This window comes from Aedes albopictus, chromosome 2 (assembly GCF_035046485.1).
Source record: "Aedes albopictus strain Foshan chromosome 2, AalbF5, whole genome shotgun sequence".
Taxonomy (NCBI): Eukaryota; Metazoa; Arthropoda; class Insecta; order Diptera; family Culicidae; genus Aedes; species Aedes albopictus.
This window is the reverse complement of record NC_085137.1, coordinates 115,861,924-115,882,926: the sequence shown is the minus strand read 5'-3', so window position 1 is coordinate 115,882,926 and position 21,003 is coordinate 115,861,924. Positions and strand designations below refer to the sequence as shown.

The 21,003-nt window shown below is 40.2% G+C and overlaps 1 protein-coding gene across 1 annotated transcript; it reads left to right on the top strand.

The window, feature by feature from the left end:
• Nucleotides 1-202: 202 nt before the first annotated feature.
• On the top strand, nt 203-1,953 carry LOC115255568 (facilitated trehalose transporter Tret1-like). The gene is made up of 2 exons (XM_029853691.2): nt 203-260; nt 323-1,953. The coding sequence occupies exons 1-2, from the start codon at nt 203-205 to the stop codon at nt 1,690-1,692; spliced, it is 1,428 nt and encodes a 475-aa protein (XP_029709551.2). The 3' UTR covers nt 1,693-1,953.
• The last annotated feature ends 19,050 nt before the right edge of the window (nt 1,954-21,003 follow it).

Genomic DNA, 21,003 nt, shown 5'->3' with positions numbered 1-21,003 from the left:
TGCAATCATAAATAAAACTACCGCATAAACACACATTCATTCATTATCTTGAAACGTTTGATATGATCCTCAATCAAATGATATCAGCTTCGTTTTAGTTGGATGCGGAATAACAGGAACCACTAGTTGACTTCATTTGCTGTAAAGCAGTCCCAATTATCTACCAAATTGAATATAGTCCATAATTGTAGAGAGCACAACAATGACATTAATTCAACTTCTTGTAATTCATAGAAACGAATTTGTAGCAGCATTGGGAGGTGAGTTCAAAACTACTACTCTAACTATTCAAACTAGTCAAAATCCACTTCACATTTTTCAGTTGCTTCCTCTGCCTTCATGATAATACTCTGCATGAGCTGGAGCTCGCCGGCTCTTCCTAAACTGCAAGCATGGGACTCCCCCATCCCGATCACAGCCGACGAAGGATCGTGGCTTGTGTCGACGCTTTCGATTGGGCTGATGTTGGGCCCACTGATCACAGCTGTTGCTGCTGATCGTATCGGCCGAAAGCGAACCCTGCTGTGTTCGGCCGTTCCCATTGCGGTAGGATGGTTGTTCATGGCCTTTGGCAATTCCGTAGGATTCCTGTATACGGCCCGGTTCCTGTTTGGTCTGTCGGTCGGAACATCGTTCGCCGTCAGTCCAATGTATTTGGGCGAGATCTGCTCGCAAACCATCCGTGGATCTGCGGTCTCGCTGACTGGTTTTGTGGGAAAGTTGGCGTTCATCGTGATGTATGGCATTGGTCCAATGGTTGATTTCAGAACTCTGGCGTGGATTGGTATGAGCGGACCAGTCGTATTTACTCTGTTCTTCATGTGGTTACCTGAGTCACCATACTATTTGCTGAGCAAAGGGAAAGATGCGGAAGCTGAAAAAAGCTTGAGTTGGCTCCGACGCAGCAGTTGTGTAACCAAAGAACTAGCCGCAATGAAAGTGTTCCTTCAACAGTCGAAAGATTACCAAGGTTCGTTCAAGCAACTGTTCGCCCGTCAATACCGCAAAAACCTTCGAATCATCGGTATTTTGCTATTTTGCACAACGTGTACCGGTGTAACCATGATACTAGCCTACGCTCAAACGATTTTTATGAAAATTTCCAGCGATCTTGATCCCGAAGAGATGTCCCTAGTTCTTGGAATCATCCAAGCTCTAGCCACTGGGATCGCCGTCCTGCTTATTGATCGCGTCGGTCGCCGACCGTTGGTGCTGTTCTCATTAGTTGGAATCACTCTAGGACTTGTGCTGACAAGTGCCTATTTTGCGACCGCCTCAGAAAACAGCTCGCCCGCCTTGGGTTGGATGGTGTTCATAGCGTTGCTTCTGACTGTGATATCGTTCGATGTGGGTTTGTTCGTGATTCCCTCCATATACCATGCAGAAGTACTGCCTAAACCAATTCGAGCGTACGCCAACGCCGCCAGCACTATTGGACACGGTGCAATACAGTTTGTGAATTTAAAGCTGTTCCAGGTTTTGACGGATAGTGCTGGAGCCTATGTGCCTTTCGCGCTGTACAGTATGGCTGGAGTTGTTGGCGGTGTTTTGTCGTATGTGTACATCCCGGAAACTAAAGGACAATCTTTGGAAGAAATTGAACGAATGGTTGCTGAGGGTCGAGTAAAATCAGTTAAGCCAGTCAGTGATGACAAACTGTTTCAAGACAAAATAAACAAATTTGCGCTGTGATGAAATTTGAATTCGTTTGATAATGTGCAAAAAATGAGTGATGACTGTTTTGACTGAACGATACTTTTATCATGCAGAACAAGATTTGATCTGTATTGAAGAAACATCTGCCGAATAATATAATCAATTAAACGTTCGACCGAAGCGACCTAGTTATTGAGGGACAAGGTTGAGGCTACACTATCTTTATCAAACCACACTGTGTCGACATGTGATAAGATTCGGAAGAGGCTTGTACATATTTTCATTTAAAATGCTTTGCAGTTCATAGTGGTTAAGCTACCAAAAACTTTTTCGTTTTATTTTTCATGTGTTATCAGTACTATGTACTACGGTGCATTAATTTGCAATGTTACCCTCAGTAGATTTGTTTCATGCATACCGATGTAAGTGGATTCGTATGATGTTTTATTTTTCCGTTCTCGAAAACAACCAGCGAATACTGAAGGAATATCCGAAGTTATATTTACATAGTCTGCACGGCAGGGTTTTTAATGCCGCCCTGTAGTGTGCCTTCCCGTAGTGCTATCGCAGATCCCAGTTTGGCAAATTTTCTAGCTGCTTTAATGCTAACCCTTCAGGGGCGGTATGTGTGTTGGTGAATCTTTTTTGACCGCAGTTTCTTCTGGAGCCCGTAGTAGGCACGACTTCCACTGATGATGTGCCTACATGTTTCACGGCTCACGTTATTGTCCGCCGTTATCACGGCACCGAGGTAGACAAATTCTTCTACCACCTCGAAAATATCCCCGTCTATCGTAACTTCGCTGCCAAGGCTTGTCCTGCCTCGCTCAGTCCCACCTACCTTGTCTACCTTGTCTACTACCTATTTTGTCTTAGCCGCATTCACCACCAGTCCGACCGATGCTGATTCACGTTTCAGGCGGGTGTACAGTTCTGCCACCGTTCCAAATGTTCTAACAATAATATCCATATCATCCAATTGGCTGGATTTCGTTAAGATCGTACCCTGGTTGTTGAGCCCGGTTCGTCGCATAACACCTTCCAGGGCGATGTTGAATAGTAGGCAGGAAATTCCATCACCTTGTCGTAGTCCCCGTCGAGATTCGAATGAACTGGATAATTTACCCGAAATCCTTACGCTGTTCTGCACACCGTCCATCGTTGCTCTTATTAGTCTGGTAATCAGTCTGGTCCGTTGCTGCCATGATCCCCCGTGCCTACATTCTCTTCGCCTTTCAGGTGCTCGTCGAAGTGCTGCTTCCACCTTTCGATAACCTCACGTTTGTCCGTCAGGAGGCTCCCGTCCTTATCCCCGCAGATTTCGGCTTGCGGTACGAAGCCTTTGCGGGATGCGTTGAGCATCTGGTAGAACTTACGTGTTTTTAGTGAACGGTACAGCGGCTTTCAGGCAGCGTTTTTTCTCCCGGAGAAAGCAGGTCTGCTGCTTTCGTTTCTGTCTGTATCGCTCCACATTCTGTCGGGTTCCATGCTGCAGCATTACCGCCCGCGCTGCGTCCTTCTCCTCCAGAACCGCTCTGCACTCGTAACTAATTGTTTCGTCGACTCTGTTCTACGTACCCGCAGCTTTCGGCTGCGTTGTTGATGGCTACTTTGACTGTACTCCAGCAGTCCTCTAGAGGGGCCTCATCGAGAACACTCTCGTCCGACAACGTTGCCTCGAGATTCTGTGCGTATGTTGAGGCGACTTCCGATTGCTTCAGTCGCTCTAGGTTGTACCGTGGCGGTCGCTGGTACCATACATTGTTGGATGGAGAATTTTGGGCGCAGTTTGACCATCATCAGATAGTGGTCGGAGTCGATGTTGGCGCCACGATAGGTCCTGACGTAGATAATGTCGGAGAAGTGCCGTCCATCAATCAGAACGTGGCTATTTGCGATTCCGTTTGTTGTGGTGATCACCAGGTGTGACGATACGGCAGGCTGTGCTAGAAAAGGTGGCACGAATGGCCATTAGCCATTGGAATGGTTCTTGGAGAAGGCGAAATCGATGAGGCGTAGGCCATTTTCGTTCGTCAGCTGATGAGCGCTGAACTTTCCAATCGTCGGTCTGAATTCCTCCTTCTGGCCTATCGGAGCGTGCAGATCTCCTCCTGCAGAGGCGCGTGATCGGTTGGTGGCCGATCGACGAAATAATGTCGTAGAAATGCCGTGCTGTGATGATCTCCAGGTGTAACGATATAGCACGGTGTCAAAATTTTGATTATTATCGAACTTCCATGTACCTCGGATTTTTCTTCATAGAATGTTAGAATTTCGGCTATAATGTATAAATCCAAAATTTGAAAATATTCTATCGGGGAAAATTTGAGTTAGCTGAGTTTTTGGCTATTTTCCATACTAAAAATCAATAAATACTATTTTAGCCCAAAAAACGTCCCATACATACAAAATGTATGGAAGGTACATGAATGTTCGGTAATAATCGAAATTTTGAAACCGTGTATAGGAGATTGTGCCGAAAGTAGGTGCTACGTATGGCCTTGTTCTTAGAGGCGACCAAATAAATCAGACGTAGGCCGTCCTCATTCGTCAGCTGGTGGGCACTGAACTTTCCAAACGTTGGTCCAAATTTCGTCTCCTGACCTACCTGAACGTTCAGATCACCAAGCTATGATGATCTTGACGTCATGTCTTGGGCAGTTATCGTACTCGCGTTCGGGCTGCGCGTAGAATGCACTCTTGTCATCATCAGTGCTTGCGGAGTACACAGCCCATTGATTATACTGTGGTTGAAGAACTCTCCAGCAAACACATGATCGTACATGATGTTGCATAGGATACAAAAGTGGAGGCGATATACGCACACTTTGCACGGGGGTAAATGGAAGCATGTACTGTACGCATATGGCCTCCACTTAACCCTTAAAAGCCCTAGACGAACCACTTTTTTTCAATCGGCTACTACTCAAAGACCATACAATCAAAAAATTTGAAACCAATTTTAAATTGAATGCGGTTAGTTGGTCTTCCAATATCTGGGTGTGGCATCCCCCCTGACCCCTCCCCCCTTTCTGGGTATTGAGAAATGCCTTGCCACGAGGGTATTTTTCGGCAATTTATTGAATATCACACATATTATCATTCTGAAATTTGTGTTGTAAAATTTATTTGGCCATAAAATGATCGCTCTGTGCTATGGACATGCCACCGCTACGGAACCAGTTCCGGATGTTCAGGTTTCCGGACATAATCTCCGGAGGAACCTGCTACATACTGTTTACTAAGGTTCGCATTCATAATCCTTTTTTGCGGCTTCAAATATTGAATTTAGAAGTATGATGTCTTAGAAGAGTTTGTTCTATATACTTAATTCTTTATTTTAAAATTTTCACCTGGATGATTAATCCACCTAAAAGTGCGATAGGAATACACTTTTCTCAAAAATTAAGATAGAGTGTTGGAGTCTTCTACAAAGTTGCAGAAAAGGGTATTATCGGAAAGTTTGCCGAACAAACTATTACCTTATTTGCTCAACTTTAAGAGTTATGTGTCATTGTTTGTGGACGACCCCTTGTAATATGTTTTGGGATATAACTTTTTCTATGGATTTTTAGGATTTTTCGAGTGCTCTACAAAGTTGTTCTTTGTGATGGAATACACCTCATTCTGCTTTTTTCTTCGTACTGGATCCAAGTGGAACAGCGACTGCATCTCAACTTGGGGGAGAAATCATAAAAAGCCATCCTGAAGTATGCTTGGAGAAATTCCTATGATTTTTTCAGAAATTATTGCTGGAATACCTCACTCAATTACATTCACTACTAACTTACTACTTTTGGTCCTGGGCACCCATTAGATCCGGCTTATTTTTCTTATTTCTCATTTATTCTCTTCTATAATCATGAGAAACAGAGGAATAGAAGTGAGAGCAAGTTCTATCTCTTCCATGATTCTCGTTCTCTTGTTTGTTCCTGAAGAACGAGTAAAAAAAGAACATCTGGCCACGCTAGTGGTTACAACTGTGATTCTTTCAAAAAAAATCTCGTTTTGATTCCCTCGGGGATTTACATGACGATTATTTCGGAAATATTCTTACAAATTTTCCAGCTGGGAAGCAACTAGAAATTCCTTTAGGAATTATTGATGAGATTTCTCCAGAAGTGATGCTGGAAATATTCCTGGAGAAATTCTAGTTAGAGTTTCTGCTGGTAGGTACTCTTAAAAAATATCTTAAGAAATCCATGAAAAAATCTATAAATGAATCGCAAGCATAATTTCTATAGAATATCTTGGAGAAATAGAAAAAGAAATCACTCACACGTGCTTTTCCCTCTTTCTACATTTTGGTTGAAAATAAAAACTAACTAACTAACTAACCTTGGAGAAATCTCTGGGGGAGTCCTTGAAGGTATCACAGAAGGAATATGTAAAAACATATGTTTAAAACTCCTTAGGAAAATTGCAAGAGGAATGTCTTCAGAAAAACCTGATGAGTTTCTCTAAGCGATTCCTGCTGGGATTGCTGGAGAAATAGCTTCAAGGGTTCCTTCAGGAATTTCTCCGGGATACATTCAGATTTTGCTCTAAAAAATCCTACAAGAATGTCCGCTGGGATTCCTGCAGAAATTCTCATTGCGACATTTGAAGAGATTTCTCCATGGACTCTCCCAGAAATTCCTCCTGTGCTTCTTTCAGATGTTTTGACCAAGAATTCTTCCAGCAATTGCTCTTGAGATTCTTCCGTAAATTTCTGCAAGGACTTGAAGCGGGGGAAAAATATACTTTCGAGTAAATGAGATTTGAGTAAATAAGGTTTTCCATTATTTTTTCCTCCCATGCAAAATGTATAAGGTTTCAAAATGGACCCAATTTTCTCCGATTTATTGCAATTCATCGTAAAATAATCTTGAAAAAATTCCTAAAAGCTTAAAATTATAAGAATTTTTTGATATGCTCAGCTCAAAATCGACAAAATGGTCACTTACACCCCTTTGCACCTGGACTCTTCAACTCTTCTTGCATTACCAATAGGAATTTCTTGCTTGGACTCCTCCAGTAATTCCTGCTGTAATTTATTCATAGATTTCTCCAGAAATAAGTAATTCCTATTGGGAATCCTCTTGAGAATATATTATAAACTACTGCTGGAATTGCTCCAGGACTTCTACTTGAAGTTTTTCTAGACATTTCAGGTAGGTACCCTGCTGATTTTTTTTTCTGGGATTTAAATGCAATATCTGCAGAGAATCCTCCAGTAATTCCTGCAGGACTTTAAAGAGCAATATTTATATTTATTGGAGATATTCCATGGAAATCTCAGCAAGAATTCACTAAGAAATTCCAGAAAGTATTTTTGGAATCCCTGTTGTTTACTGGATATATTTCAAGAGGAATTCCTAGAGGTATCCTTGGAGAAGAATTTCGAGGAGAAATTCCGGAGGGATCTTCAGAGGAATACCAGCAGTCATCCCTTCAAAAATTGCTGGACAAATCTTTTGAGAAATCTTCTTAGAATTCCTCCATGAATGCCTGATGAGATTGTGCTAGAAGTTTCTGCCGGGATTCTTCCCTCGGCAAGGAATGTCCCTTTAAGAAACATTCTACAGTTTATTCAAATCCTCCCGGAATATTTCTATGAATTCTTGCTGTGATTCCTTCAGGAACTCCTACCAGGATTTCCCCAAGCGTTTCTGCTGGGATTTCACAAGCATTTCCAGATGGTATTTTTGAGCTATTAAGAATCCTCCAGGAATTGCTGAATAATTTCTGTCATTAATGGCTTGAGGAATCCCAGCAAGATTTCCAAGAGGTTTCCCACCACGAATTCCTCGAGAAATCTGAATCAATTTCAACTTAATTTCTCCAAAGGAATCTGAAGGAGACTTCCAATAAGAAAACGAAGAGAAATTTCTGAAACAATCCTTAGATACATTCTTAGAAGAAGCGCAAGAGAAACTCTGAAGGATGTTACAGAAGTACTTGAAATTTGTAGAGGAATGTTTAAAAAAAAAAGACCTGTAAAAATCACAAAAGGAGCTTTTGTAGAAATTCCTGTGGACTGGGCATTTTAGAGTTTTTTTTTTCGTAAATGAGGTCCTGAAGGAATTCTTAGAGAAATGCTCAGAAAAACGCAAAGAGAAACTTTTGGAGGAATCCAAGAAAAAGTGTTTTGAGAAATTCTCTTGAAACTCCTCCACAAATTAATAATGGAATTTCTCTCGAAATTCTTGCTGAGATTGCCCCAGGGGTTTCTCCAAAGATACCTTTACATTTGCTGCATGTAATTCTTCCAAGGGTTCCTATAGGAATTCCATTTGTGGTTTCTCCAGAGATTTTTCAAGGATACCTTTAGGAATTTACCTAGCGACATCACCTGAAATTCTGGCTAGGATTCCTTCAGACATTTCCACTATTTTTTTAGGAATTCTTGCTGGAATTTCTTAAACAATATCAGCTGAGATTTCTTCAGTAATTCCTTTTAGGAGTGCACCAAGAATTCCTGGTACATTACCAGCAGGAATTGGTTGAGGAATTCCAACAAGACTTCCTGGTGGATTCTCTAGGAAATTATTGAATTAATGCCTAAAAAGTTTCTGAAGAAATTTCAAGTGGATTTCCTGCATGAACTACTGGATAAATACTAAGAAAATTTTCTTTAGGGATCCACGTAGAAACCACTGAAAAAATCACAGCAGGAAAATAAACAAAAATGTCTAGAAAAATCAAAGCATTTTTTTGTACGTAGGAATCTAAGCTGTAATTGCATGAGAGTTAACAGTAATAATTTTTAGAGCAGTATTATAATCATTAAAAATAAAAATAAAAATAAAGAGAATTTCACCAAAAACTCCATAGTCTTTTTAAAATTTTGGAAGTTGAGATGCAGGCGCTGTACCACTTGGAGCGTTAATCCAGTACGAAGAAAAAAGCAAAATGAGGTGTATTCCATCACAAAGAACAACTTTGTAGAACACTCGAAAAATCCTAAAAATCCATAGAAAAAGTTATAGCCGAATACATATTACAAGGGGTCGTCCACAAACAATGACACATAACTCTTAAAGTTGAGCAAATTAGGTAATAGTTTGTTCGGCAAACTTTCCTATAAGACCCTTTTCTGCAACTTTGAAGAAGACTCCAACACTCTATGTTTATTTTTGAGAAAAGTGTATTCCTATCGCACTTTTAGGTGGATTAATCGTCTAGGTGAAAATTTTAAAATAAAGAATTAAGTATATAGAACAAACTCTTCTAAGACATCATACTTCTAAATTCAATATTTGAAGCCGCAAAAAAGGATTATGAATGCGAACCTTAGTAAACAGTATGTAGCAGGTTCCTCCGGAGATTATGTCCGGAAACCTGAACATCCGGAACTGGTTCCGTAGCGGTGGCATGCCCATAGCACAGAGCGATCATTTTATGGCCAAATAAATTTTACAACACAAATTTCAGAATGATAATATGTGTGATATTCAATAAAATTGCCGAAAAATACCCCCGTGGCAAGGCATTTCTCAATATCCAGAAAGGGGGGAGGGGTCAGGGGGGATGCCACACTCAGATATTGGAATACCAACTAACCGCATTCAATTTAAAATTGGTTTCAAATTTTTTGATTGTATGGTCTTTGAGTAGTAGCCGATTGAAAAAAAGTGGTTCGTCTAGGGCTTTTGAGGGTTAAGCATCCTATGCAACATCGTATACGACTTTGTGTTAGCTGGGTCTGAACTTGCACATTCTTTCATCGATTAGATACCACCCGTCAGACCCACTGTCACCCCCAACAACGATACCCATTACTTACAAAATGAGTCATGCTTTCGTGTAAAATGTGATTATTATATAATACGGTAATATACCATGGAAAACGGTCACCTTAGCGATACGTTTTATATAATTGGGAAAAATAGCAAGCATCAGCTTAATTTCAGAACTTCAGAACAAGAAACTGTGTTTTCACTTATAATTGCTCACTATTTACCATTTTAAAGAAAACACGGCATTCCAGGGGATTCAAGGGAGTTTAGGGGGTTGCAGGAGGCTGGAGAGTACAGGAGTGTTTGGGGGCGCTCCAATACCGGTTTTAGAGATGTTTCCGGGGATTTCAGATGCACTCCAGAGGATTTAATTGAGTGTCATGGGAGTTTCGAGATTGAGGGCGATACAAGGGTATTCAAAAAACTTCAGAAGCGTTCCTGATTTTTTTATTTTATTTTTATTTGTGAATTTTATTTTAAGCTAATTCTTCACACAGAAGCATTCTAGAGATTTCAGGGCGTGTTCAAGAGGTTTCCAAAGGAGTTTCAAGGTGTATCAAAGGATTTCAGAAACGTTCAAGGGGTATTCAAGAGGTTGCAGGGGTGTTCTAGGGCACGGGTTCCCAACCGGTGGTCCGTGGCCCCCTGGGGGGCCGTGAAGCCAGTCCAGGGGGGCCGCGATGTTACCAAAACAATTGTTATTTTTTTATTCTATTTTGTGCAAATTATACCAATTTTTTATTGTGTATACCGCCACAATTTGAGGAACAAATTTTCAGTATAAAGCGCCTTCAGGAGAAAAAAAATTCGGCTGCGCTGCTATTTTTCAGCTACGACTCAAATTGAATGTAAATCATTGTTTACGAAATGTGAGTGTCGAATAAAAAAAACCTATTATAGATAGTTGAAAATCCCTTCCACAGCAAATTTCTGGCTAGGTAACTGTACCCAAAAATATCGGTTTCGTTCACATAGTTCATTTTTTTTTTCAAAAAATTTCATTGGGCCCCAGATGTTTTGACAATTCTTGAAGGGGGCTGCCACCCCAAAAAGGTTGGGAACTCCTGTTCTGGGGCTTGTCAGTAAGTGGTGTTACAGGGGGTTTGAGTGACATTTAAGTTGTTTTCAACGAGTTTACGGGACTTTCCAGTGGAACTCAGCGGCGTTCCAAGGACTTCAGGGGTGCTCTCGGGGATTCAGGACCGTAATAGATGGTTTCATGGGTGATCTAGGGTGTTTCAGGGGCATTCCAGGGGTTTTCAACGGGTTTCAGGGCCGTTCCAAGATATTTTAGCGGCGTTCTAGGAACTTTATGAGTATTCTCGGAGATTTCAGGAACATCACACGGGATGTTCATATGATTCAAGGAACTACCACAATGTTTCTGTGGCGCTACAGAATGTTTCATGAGTATTCCACTGCCCCTCTTGGCATGTCAGTCCCATGTCGTTTCTAATGTGAATCATATTTTTGTCACTCACGAGGTCATTTAAAACAAATTTGATTTTTTTCGGCCTCATTTCACAGCTCAATATGCAATGAAAAGGATACGCATGAAGTACATTTTTTTTTGAAAATAATGGGAGTTATAGTTCAAAAGGTAGGGGTTTGAAAAACAACATGGGACTGACATGCGAAGAGGGGCAGTCCAGTGGCGTTCCATGAGTTTCAAGGTAATTCATGGGTATTTCGAAGGGGATTTCAAGGGTATTCTAGTTGGTTTTAGTTTTTGTTGCTATTTTTTTTCGTTTATTTTACGCTCATCATTGGTATTTTGATCGTGCGTGATTATGCTGTTATGATGATCAGTTACCAGCATCAAAGGAATGGGAAGACCCACATAATGGAAAGTGCAATCGATTGTGTGAACATTTGCTTGTGCCGAAATGCCTTCGTTTGCCTGGCACAGTGTTACCGAATGGATTAGTTCCAATATATCGACACAAACGTACACGTGTATCAATCGCAATATGTCTTGCGATGAGCACTTTGAGCGATGAAAATGACAACTTGACTGTATGCTATTCGTATGAGTGATTGTCACGAGACTACTTACGATAGATACACACAGCTAGTTTCGATTACCGACTTCGGTAAATTTTTACTTGGGTTTTGAACTGCTGATCACCCAGTAGTTTTTTCGTTACCGAACGAACCCAGTTAATTGGAAAATCGTGCAGTTGACAAAATATACCGAAAAAGTCAGTACATTTTGTGAGAAACTTTAACTGGCTTTATCAGTAAATTTCTTGTTTATGTTGTTTTACCGAACTCCCCGGTTTCCCTAAAGGTTCGATCAAAGCTCCCCGATCTTTCAAGTTCATACAATGCCATTTTGGATTTATCTTCATTGCGCTTTTTCATTTATTACTAAGTAGAATGGAAAATCAGCGACGGATGGACAGGATGGATAGATAGACATTTAAATACGGGATTGAACCATCAAAGGTTCAATGTTTTTCGGTGAGAATTTGTCAGCCTTGATATGCAAGCGACAATGTACGCAGCGACATGAAGCTTAACGAATGCATCTGAAAAACCTCATAAGAGAAGCCTCACAATCAGTTTCACGAGACCGTGGTTCCATACCTACTAAATTGATGCCGTTCGCTGATTTTCCATTACTTACCTAGACGACGAAAATAAAGCGCTTCGGTCCAAATTTCCTGATAGAACCGCGATTCCTATTTAGTCAAACTTTGCTGCTGCCGCTGCTGCTGGATTATATCTTCATCGTTTGACAACTGTTTGGAGGGTCAGTGCGATGTTTCGATTTTCTTTTACATAAGCTCAGTAAAATTTTATCAATTACCGAAAATCGGTACTGGTGTTTACTGGCTTTTGCCTCATTTCGGCAAACGATCATGTTTACCGTATAATCGGTTATTCTCTTTACCGTACTCAGTGAAATGCAAATAATTCTACTGAATATCAGTATCTTTGCATGAAAAATACTGAAGAGTCGCAATTTTATAGAATTACAATTCGAGTTCAGTAAAGAAAACTACCGAACACTTAAATCCAAAATAAGTGTGCAGTTCGCTGGTGTTGCCAGTATTGACAACATATCGAGGCTACTAGTATGTGTTTTCATAAAATAGCAAGCTTGATTTTAGGCACGATCCAGCGATTTTCAGGCGGCTTCAGTAGGAAGTTTCAGTAGCGCCAATGACGTTCCAAAAAGCTTCAAGCGCGTTCAGAAGAGTTTCAGGAGCGTTCAATGGGCTCTGGAAGATTTCAAGAGGCGTTCCAGGCTTGCTTTAGAAGTTTCAGGGAGTTCCAGGGACGCTCCAGAATATTTCAGAAGCAACCCCCTTGAACCTCTCCGAAACCCTTCTGAAACTCCCTAGAAAAGTTAACAATGAAAATCTGACATATTTGTAATTGTTTAAATATTTAAAATTCGAAATACCAGTGGCAAGACGCTAAAAACCTCAATAGAATCTGTATTATTCCTTCAGATACGAGAAGTACCAATTGTTCGTATTTCCCAGTATTTCATACAGTTTTCACCACTAGAAATCTATTTGATATTCTTTCGATAAAAAATGTTCAAGAAACTATGAAAGTAAGATTAACATTTGTAACGGTAGCCCGTTACGTCTGTGTAATAAATAGGTACATCAATTACAATAAATTATTATGTTTCATTTAAATGCTTGTTAATCATTATAACCTGGAATTCCGAGAGGCTGCGTACTAGACTGATAAGCCAACATGATAAAGAGCGCATAAACTCCGCCTGCGCATATGCAACTGCTATAACTCCGATTGGTTCAACCCGAGCAGAGGAAAATATCAAAATAATAACAACGGAATCACAAAACCTGCTTTTATATCTCGGTTTGTTATTATTAACTTATTAAGTCATCACTGTTCCATAACATGTTCTGTTGGGCAATCTTATTTAGTTATGATCGTGCTCTTGGTGTATTTTCTTTTAATTACATTTCAATAACATGTTTTGTTGTAGCACAAGTTCAGTTATTATTGTGTCATTGAGACTAGTACAAATATTTGATCATTAATATAACAACATAACTAGCTTTGCAATCAAAACTATACCATTCAAGATTTTCGTTGTTCACAGCATTCCGTGAGGAACTGTAAGAGAAAATATTATTTTGTCATCAGTTCCTCTTCTTACTGACATTACGTTACAGTGCCAACTTATCAGCCTTTTGTTTTATAAGCACTTTGAAAAGTATACCTGTTTTTTTTGCCCCAGTTTCAGTTAGGTATGAATACGAAAATAGAGAGTGTAATAGAGTGTTAGCCATTTTATGAAACATTTTGGATCAACTGGTGGAATTCAACGGCGAACAACACATTTTCGACAAAAATGAAAAAAAAAAATAAGTCATCAAGAACTCCACTGATTATTTTTAGACATTTTTATTGATTTCACTGCATCGAGCCCACTTAGATTAACTACCCAGGTAACCACTAAGCATTTGAATAAGCCGTGTATCAGCCCGTATTACGCATTTAAACTGCTTGCTGCCCTACATAAGCAGTTCGAATGCATAGCTGCCTTGAGTTAGCATAAGCTGTGCTGCTCAAAAGCTTTCGGCTGTTAATTAGCATTTCAACTGCTTGGAGTGGTTTCACTTGGGAGCATACAGAATGCTTTTCAACTGCTCTTTAAATGCTAGGAGCAAAAAGGTTGGGAGATATGTTACGCATTTGGCAACACATTTTGTCTCTCTCTTACAGAGCCTATGCTTCTGTTTACAAATTTGTGCATCTTATTTGTTTCTTCATTTTCCCCTACTCATCCAAAGCAACAAAGAAAACATTACTGCAGCTGGATTGGATTGGGAACTTGTCCATCAAAAAATCACCGATTATTTATCATTTCGTCGGAAAATATGTGCCGAATAGGTGGATGCTTTGGTGGATCATAGGATTGTTTGAAATAGGGAAGAAACAATCATATTCCACAGATATTTAAAAGAAGGGATCGTTATGCTCTACCACAATGAAATACCATAATGAAAACAAGTTTTGGTTGTTGAATCTAAAGCTGTTATCGAATCATTCTTTATATTGGCGATTAAATCACCGCACGCCACCGGGACAGCTTTAGCATCGTGGATCAGGAGCAACAGAATCCGAAGCAGATATGATTTCCGGATCGTAAGTTCAAACCTACATCACTACAAAAATCAGCAAAAAAGTACCACATAGCACCGGCTGGAATATGGAAGGACGATGAAGCGGGAAAGCAGGCTGAGAGAACGAGAAGCAGACGTCAATCTATTTTTGTTTTTTTTTTGCTCGACGAGGCGTTACGCTTCTTTGACATTTCGTCACGACGTTCCTGAAGGGATAGCACTAAGACAGCCCGTTATTTTGCCAAAACCTGCTGTGAGGTAGCACTATAGGCGCATATACGGCTAATTAGCATTAAACGCCTTGTCGTAAAGGCTACTATAATGCTGAAAGAATGCTATTTTAAATGCTTACTGGTTACTTGGGTAGAATAAATGTGTCAAACAATGAGGTAATGATGTAAATTAATCATATAAACAATGAACCACCTAATAAAGGGTTTCAAAACGACGGTAGTTTTTCATCGTAAGTTGTTTGAAAAATAAACGAGTTTGTCTCTGTTTTCGATAAGAAATCGCTTGCGACAACAATAGCGTCCCAATTATGAATGAAACATTTAACAATAGATCCGATTGTTGCGTATCCCATTGAATGCATATGGGACTTTGGAGGAATTCCTATCCGCAACAAAAAAAAAGCAAATTTTGTTTTCAGAATGTTATCATTAACGTATTCATATCAAAATTTGTTATTGAAATATTTTCAAAATTCGCTGTTATTAAGTTGTTATTGAAACTAACAAAACATGTTATTAAACAGGTCTTCCAGGAACATTTTTTTGTAATAATATTTGTTATTTTGCCGCTTCCCAAGTAACACACTTGTCACCGAAGAGTCACGGCGGCGCAGGTTTTTGTTGCGCAGAAGTCACTGTGACTTACTTCTAGCAAGTAAGTGTTTATTTGTTAGAAGTAAGTCACAGTGACTTCTGCGCAACAAAAACCTGCGCCGCCGTGACTCTTCGGTGACAAGTGTGTTACTTGGGTTATGACAGACAAGTTTATAACAGGATATGTTATGTAAATAACATGAAAATAACTCTTTCCGCTACTCAGTTATTTTTCCAAAATTACACATTTTATTATGCTGTTGCTATTCCCTTCTGCTCGGGAAACCTGCATCCACCGAAAAGGAGAGGAATTGCCAACCGTTAACCCTCTCACAAAATTTAATTGATTGCCCGCGATCGGGCCAAAAATCCGAAGGTCAAGTTCACGAAAGACCTTGAGAATTGGGGAGAGAAATATGAAGGCCACACTTAGCGATTACTGGTGGGAGCGAGATATCGAAGACCGGAAATGGAACAAGAAAATCGACCCGAACGACTCGTCAATAGATGTTAGATATTCCAAGGTTTCCTATCTGAGGACTTCAAGATGTTTCGTCACTTTGCCTGGACAGTCGAACCAATTAGGAAGTGTTTACCGTGACCGCGAAATCTGTAATTTGAAACAGTGAACCATTGTAGAAAGCTCAAGTGAATTAATAGGCTCTGAATATTTCAGGATAGCAAGTTAGTTTCCCCAAGTTAGTTGAGTTAAATGATGAGCTTTCTGATCGGTGTCGCCATTTTTTGGCGGGTGATGGAATCTTCCGGTGATGAAGGAATTTTATAGTGGAAAGCTACTATCAGTACGAGCAGTTAGGGTTGCGTGAGTATTGTTGACCTCTGGTGTTTCGGAGTCTAGTACGACGGACGCCAAGAAAGTGGAGTTGGCGGGATTGTTTTTCGAACCTTGAATCGAGGTTCTACAATGGACCACCCAGTAAACCACGTATCGTAAAAGGATGTGCATACCATATCGCATATCCATTCAAAATAAATCAAAATCATATAAAATGTCATGCCTTGCTGGAGAATTGTTAAAAATTATTGTATATAAATCACCCTTGTGATTCGTTTACGACTATCTGAACTATAAGCAAAACAAGTTGTAAATAACGCAATTCAGACTCGCTCCAAATTACATATCGATCGACAGATCATATATCGCATCAGAATAGCGTCAAACGTAATCACAAGGCACAGTGCACACTTTCCCCACAATAATCACATTATTGACGATGAGCACTTCTGACTAATTAACAAAAAATAAACCCATGAAAAAACAAATTTAGAGCACAATAGATTACATACCTAATTTCCGTCCGAATTTGCCGTCTGGGCTAAGCAATTTCAATATGCACTAACATACCGTGTTACCTAAAATTCTAACATCAACGTCCAGCTACTATCAGTTTTCACTTCACTTAGTACACATTCCAAAGTACACAGAACCTGCCCCATTCACTCAACCCACAAAGGTGATTCCAATCTCCGTCACAATCGTCCATAGCAGGAATAAATCACTCTTTTCGGAATCTTTATTGCTATCTCCCCATCGATGGTGACGGCGTGCATCTGGTTGTGAGATTCTGCGGGTTGATACTTAGCGATCCGGATCTGCATCGCGCACCTCGGCGGCGTGTTATTCCAGTGGTCACATCTCACCTGTTGGTTTTCCTTGCTGCTGACGCATGATGCACTGCCCGGCCAATTGTTTAATTACCGGATTTCCACGGATTTTACTAATATTTTTGCGCGACGACGACGGCGACCCGCACGCAACGCGAACATTTTTATGTAAACAAAAGTATGCTGTATATATCGCAACTCAAATTCGCCGCAAGTTGTATAAATTGACAGATCATAATAAGAGATGGTTGAAATATGTCAGTATAGTTTCAGATGGAATCGCAATGACTTTGGCAAAATTACCACATTATTGAGTATCAGCATTCTTGGAAAACCAACAAGGCAAGCCACAGGTTTAAGGCTTAAGTTTATATTGGTTTAAATTCACTCCCTATTCAAGAAAGATTAGCTAGTACGGTGGTATGGCATTGGATTAGGAATCTAAAGATCATGTGTTCGAATCTTGGGTGCTTGTCTTTTTTTATTTTTGTAGACATGGGACGTCGTAAAGCTATTCATGAGAAATCTTTTTTTTTATTTTCCTTCCTAATTTACGACATCGTATTATTTGTCACGGGAAGTCGAGAAATGTCGTCAGAGGTATGTATATGGCCTCCACTTTGGTACGTATATAGCAGTTTTGTGCACTTTATACGATTGGATTGGTTTTTATATAGAGATGTATAGATAAAATTATACAGACCAAAATGTTTACTGGGCAACTTAGGTGGGTCTCAGACCGGGCAAACTATTAATACGAGTGGGAGGTCCTCTAACGAGGTGGCGCTTAAGCTTCTCATTTTACGAAGAACAATCTGGTCAGCCCATGGTGGCGATATTTTTTAGCGATTATTTCCAGCCGGTAACGAACTTGAAAGCTCGTGCGGCTACACATTAACGAGTATCCCCTCAAGTTTCATCACAATCGATTGTATCAACTTTAACCTCCCAACTATCACATCTCAATCGTTGGCGCCATCATATTCGTGGAAATTTCCCTAAAAATTGAATCATTCGTTCAAAATTTCCAAAGTATTTTAACGACGGAGACGCCACTCTCGCCATCATTCCTGGCACACTGGACCGCGCAACGGAGCTTAACCAGACGCAACAAACTGTTATCTCATAAATTTTGTAACGGTGATAAAGTCTTTCACTTGTTATTAGTTCTCCTTCTTCGCATCAAGCATCTTCCTGTTTCGGTTGGCTCGCTGTCTCGTTGTCTCGTCGCGTGGATCACCATTTATTATATGTTCATTGAAGTGGCCCAAAATTAGTGAAATCAAGAACTTCAATATAAACTTTCTGAATGTGAAACTATGAGAGATCAATTACACAACAAGAATGAATGAAAATTTTTGAACTTGCAAAATACAGTGCCTTTAATGAACGTATTTTTCTGTGATCATTTTTGAATTAGTCTATATAGTTCCATAAGTAATCTCACGCTTCCAAATTCATCTTATTCGAAAACAAGCGATTATGGCACCGATTGATTCCATTCTTTTTGTTTTCATGCGCGCTTCTAACATAAAATTCAAAAATGAGAAACAAAGCAAATAACGTTGTTTTTCGTGGGATGAAAACGGGAGCCACATGCCTAATAAGGGAACCAATACCCAAAGTTAATGGACAATAAATGATTCCTTGTTTGAAAAGTTCATACTTTAACAGTAATCAAAACAATCCGTATGCAAAAGATAAGTTCAACAGTATAGTTTATTCATCAAAGCTGCTCACCAGGCAAACAAAAATATGGGCCGCTCTATTGGACACACAATATTGTAGGCTTCACAACGTATTCCGGACGCGTTCCCTGCTATTCGCGGTGGTGAGTTGTGGGATGAGGGAAGAAACCCGAAAGCATAGATGAATGGAATTGCGAGCTAGCTATTGTTGGGTGTGTCCTGGTTAGTATCCTCGGAAACGTCAGGCTCAATTTTATCATCACCACCACCAACCAAATGGCCGGAGAGGTGCGTGCGGATAAATCACTTCCCGGTTTTATGACTCAAATTCGGGGAGTTTAGGGAATTTGGGTCGGGCAGAGTGGAGGCGACAGTTGATAACTAAGTGTCTAGGTGGCGGATGTTAGCGGTCGGCAGAGATTGAGTTCTCGAAGCGATGTGGGTAATGTCTATATGCGATGAAAGCTGAAGGGTGAGTAAATGTAGTATCGCTTCTGGATGTATAATAAGGAAGCTGAATATTTGAAGATGATTCTTCACGGCGTTCACACGATGGAATCTTATAACTTAAAGCTCTGAGAATTTATACTCAGGCATTACAATTTGAACAAACAAAAAGTTCTATAGCAAAGATGATGCTTGCAGAAAACCGCTCATTTGTCCAACTTCATAAAACTATTAAACCTTTCATTTAATTTGCGGTTTTGTGGTCCTTACCTCTGAAATTGGTAATTAAAGTTGATCGTGAATAGCTCGTTTGGCTTCTACCCTTCACCGTTGCTTTCGGTTCTCATGTGCACAAACAAAACGTTGAAGTTAGTTTCTGTTCCCATTTTTTTCCATTAACAGCAGACCCAGTTTGGTTTTTGCTCTCGGTTGGTGACCGTAACCATACGACCGGGAATCCCATGGCAATGTCGTCCTGACCTCACTTGGATACCTGAGTTTATCTCGCTCTCTAATTGCTATTCTCTAAGAAAAGCATCACCATTACGACAGAACTTATCTTTTACTTATGCCAACAGCTTGGTGCTTTAAGGAAGAGTGGTGCACTCTAAAAGAACATCACAAGAAATTATGTTTGAATTAATATAAAATTCAAAATTAAGTAAAACAAACTTCTAGAAGGCTATGTATAAGGAAAATGTTATAGTTTGAAAAAAGTTTGAATAAAAAATACTCAGATATTTATATGAATCTTTAAAAAAATCGATTAGGAAACAGAACAAAATTGTTGTGTCATATGCTTTCGGAATAGTAACACAGTTGTGTGCCAGACATTCTGAGCGTGCCACAAGCTCTGGAATGTTTTGATGAAAACTCATTGTAAAACTTGTGGAGATGCTCATCATTAGCTGGGCTTCGTATAGATCAGCCGGGTTATACAACTTTGAACCAGAATTTGTGCTTCTAGTCGTCACGACAGCCACGGTCGGTCGACGGTCGATGTTCGCATGAATAATGGGAAGCCCCGGTGGCCGTTCCAAGAAGATGTTTCCGTCGCACGGACTCAACCGCAGCACTGTTTGACGAGCACCATCAATGTCTAGGACATTGATAAACTCCCAAGATTTACACCGGCTCTTCTCGACCTGTTCGAGTAACTTCCTGCCAAGTTGCGAAAACGAGGCTGGAATTGTTAATTGACTGCTTTGATGGACGTGGACGAGGAAACAGGTAACATTTTCTCAGGATCGGAACAAGGATTTTAGTGTAAGATAACTGACTTTGCGAAAGAGCACATTGCTCTGTCTTCGAGAAGAAGGTTTTGTTTGTCGAGCAGCTTATCCTCGATGCGAATCCCGGGCGGGGTGTGGAGGTGGCTGCGCTGGGCGAATTGTTAATTAATTTACTTTGTTGGACAAACAAATAAGTGCGATACGTCTTACGATGGTGAGTTTAAGCTGAAAGCATGTGATTATTGTTTCAAGTCTGATTCTACCATGCTCAGAACCAACTCACGTCTTTTGCGTATTTACGAAATAAACATCCCACGTTGGAAACTCGTTAGACGTGCTGTCTCGCTAGGATGATCGATGACAACGTTTATGCAAATGGTATAAATGAACCGCATTAACTCAATTATGCGTAATGAGCCTGATGACCGGATGCACATGTAAATGAAGCCAGTTTAATCACTCCTCTAGGCATGGGACTGTGTAAGACGAGGTACTCGCTGCTTTGATCCTAGGATAGGATGTGACACCTGCAACTTCTCTGTCTAATTTCACAGCTTGCTGTCTTGTTTTTCCGCGTTGCTAAGATTATTGGTCCCCAAATTGGTCTCTTTTGGGCTGACTAGTTGTCGTATCCTATCCTAGCTTTGATCTAATTTTGCTGCTGTTGGGGAGATATACATCGTAATGCT

Excerpts from the sequence above, each read along its gene's own strand:
- LOC115255568 (XM_029853691.2), top strand. The coding sequence starts at position 203 with ATGACATTAATTCAACTTCTTGTAATTCATAGAAACGAATTTGTAGCA. Across the intron at positions 261-322 it reads ATTTGTAGCAGCATTGGGAG|TTGCTTCCTCTGCCTTCATG; the intron begins GTGAGTTCAAAA and ends CACATTTTTCAG.